The following is a 1,963-nucleotide window of genomic DNA, read 5'->3' as shown; positions in this document are numbered from 1 at the left end:
GCACTAATTGGTGGAATCTCCAGCTTATACATAATATATTCAGTAAAGAGGAGGCGGTCGTCATTTGCAATATCCCAGTTTGCCCCCAACGACAAGTGGATAAGCTGGTTTGGGCAGGGACAAAAAATGGGGAATTTTTTGTAAGGAGCGCCTATCACCTAGCAATGACTAGGAAAGAAGGAAACAAGGGGAGCTATTCAAGTGAGGAACAAAGCCGGAATTTATAGAGGGCAGTATGGAAGATTCATGTGCCGGCAGTGGTCAAGTCTTTACTATGGAAGGCGTGTAGCAACATCCTCCCAACTAAGCTCAACCTATGTAAGAAGGGTACGTATAACAACAGATGCTCTGTGCCCTATCTGTGGTTTAACTGAGGAAACGGTGGAGCATGTCCTTTGGACGTGCGAAGCTGCTAGGGATGTATGGGCAGTGTGTAGTGCAAGAACCCAAAAGTGTACAACGATGGAGGTTGATGTTGTCACGTTATTCCTGCATTTGATGGATAAACTGGAGGAAGACGAGATGGAAAAGTTGGTGACTGTGGCAAGACTCCTCTGGCTGAGTCGAAATAAAATCGTTTTTGGAGGGGATTTTCAGTCCCCATCTATTATCTTGGAAATGGCAACAGTCCAGATGAATCACTTCAACAAGGCAGAACAGGGGAGAAGGGTGGGGGTCCCTAAACCACCATCAAATCCTGCAGGTCTAGTTTGGAAGCTGCCAGAAACAGGAATCATTAAGCTAAACTGGGCCGTGGCCCTGGATGATAGAAGTCAAAGAATGGGGTTCGGAATTATTGCAAGGGACCACGAAGCAAAGGTGGTTGCTGCCGTGAGTGGGTCTAGACCTAACATCACAAGCCCTCTGTAGCTGAAGCATTGGGGGCGTGGAAGACGGTGGATTTGTGTCACCAACTAGGCTTTTCCAAGATCATTCTTGAGGGTGATGCATTGGAGGTGGTTAATGCTCTGAAGAATTAAGGGCTGTGTTGGTATAGCTATGGAACGATGGTTAACGACACCAAGGCTTTGTTATCTACAATTATAGAATGGAAGGTGAGTCATACTAGGAGGGTAGGGAATGTGGCGGCTCATGAGCTTGCCAAGTTTGGGGTTAGGTAGCACGGTTGACCACCTGTGGAGGGAGAGTTATTCTTCATGCATCCATGATGTTGTATTGGCTGATCTTCGTTTGATGTGATCTATAATATCGGAGTTTCAATTCAAAAAAAAAAAAAAAAACGATAAAGATGAAAGTACTATATCTTTAATTCAAATAAATCTCTTAAACTTTTGCATTCATTTTAACCTAACACTCACTGCTGACCACTGAACCTCCCACTCACCTCCAAGCCCCCAACACCGGAATCTATAAAACCAACTAAGATGTTGGCTCCGGTGGTTTCGTCAAGAAAAATAAAAATAAAAAAAATTATTTAGTGTGAATGATTATATTATTTTGTTGGCATTTCAAGCTTAGATGTCTATTTCATATTTGATGGTGCAAAATACCTAATTTACACCACAATCTGATTTAAGTTATTTTCGTAAGGAATAATAGAAATCTGACTAAAATATCTAAAAACACATAAATTTTATATATGCTTCAAGATTTGTCCGTGTTAAAAGGTATATTAAAAAAATTAATACGAAATTATATTACAAGAGTCAAACTTTAAGAAAATTTGAGATGGGGGTCCTTCCTCCCCCTACTCCCATCTTCTTTCCTCCCCGTCCCCTTTTTATTTTTTTCACTTTTTTTTTTTCGACCAATCCAGTTGCTCCAGCCATTCCTTTACTTATGTTGCACTGGCTCCGTCCACTCTCCGCTGTGTTGCACCGCTCTTCGCCTCCCCGGAATTTGTTGAGCTTTAAATTTAGTTTTTCAAAACTAGATATAGTCTCCTCAACTGGTTTCACTTAGCCACACGCCGGCTCACCGTACTCCTCGGCTCCTTAGCTGC

The 1,963-nt window shown here is 42.2% G+C and overlaps 1 protein-coding gene across 1 annotated transcript; it reads left to right on the top strand.

The window, feature by feature from the left end:
- Positions 1–246: 246 nt before the first annotated feature.
- On the top strand, positions 247–870 carry LOC132189426 (uncharacterized). Its single transcript, XM_059604166.1, has one exon. The coding sequence runs from the start codon at positions 247–249 to the stop codon at positions 868–870; it is 624 nt and encodes a 207-aa protein (XP_059460149.1).
- Positions 871–1,963: the final 1,093 nt, after the last annotated feature.

Source organism: Corylus avellana, chromosome ca8 (genome assembly GCF_901000735.1).
Source record: "Corylus avellana chromosome ca8, CavTom2PMs-1.0".
Taxonomy (NCBI): domain Eukaryota; kingdom Viridiplantae; phylum Streptophyta; class Magnoliopsida; order Fagales; family Betulaceae; genus Corylus; species Corylus avellana.
Note: the sequence above shows the minus strand (reverse complement) of the source record. Positions and strands in the feature narration are given on the sequence as shown.

What these genes read in the sequence shown, in the direction of transcription:
- LOC132189426 (XM_059604166.1), top strand. Translation starts at nt 247, where the DNA reads ATGTGCCGGCAGTGGTCAAGTCTTTACTATGGAAGGCGTGTAGCAACA.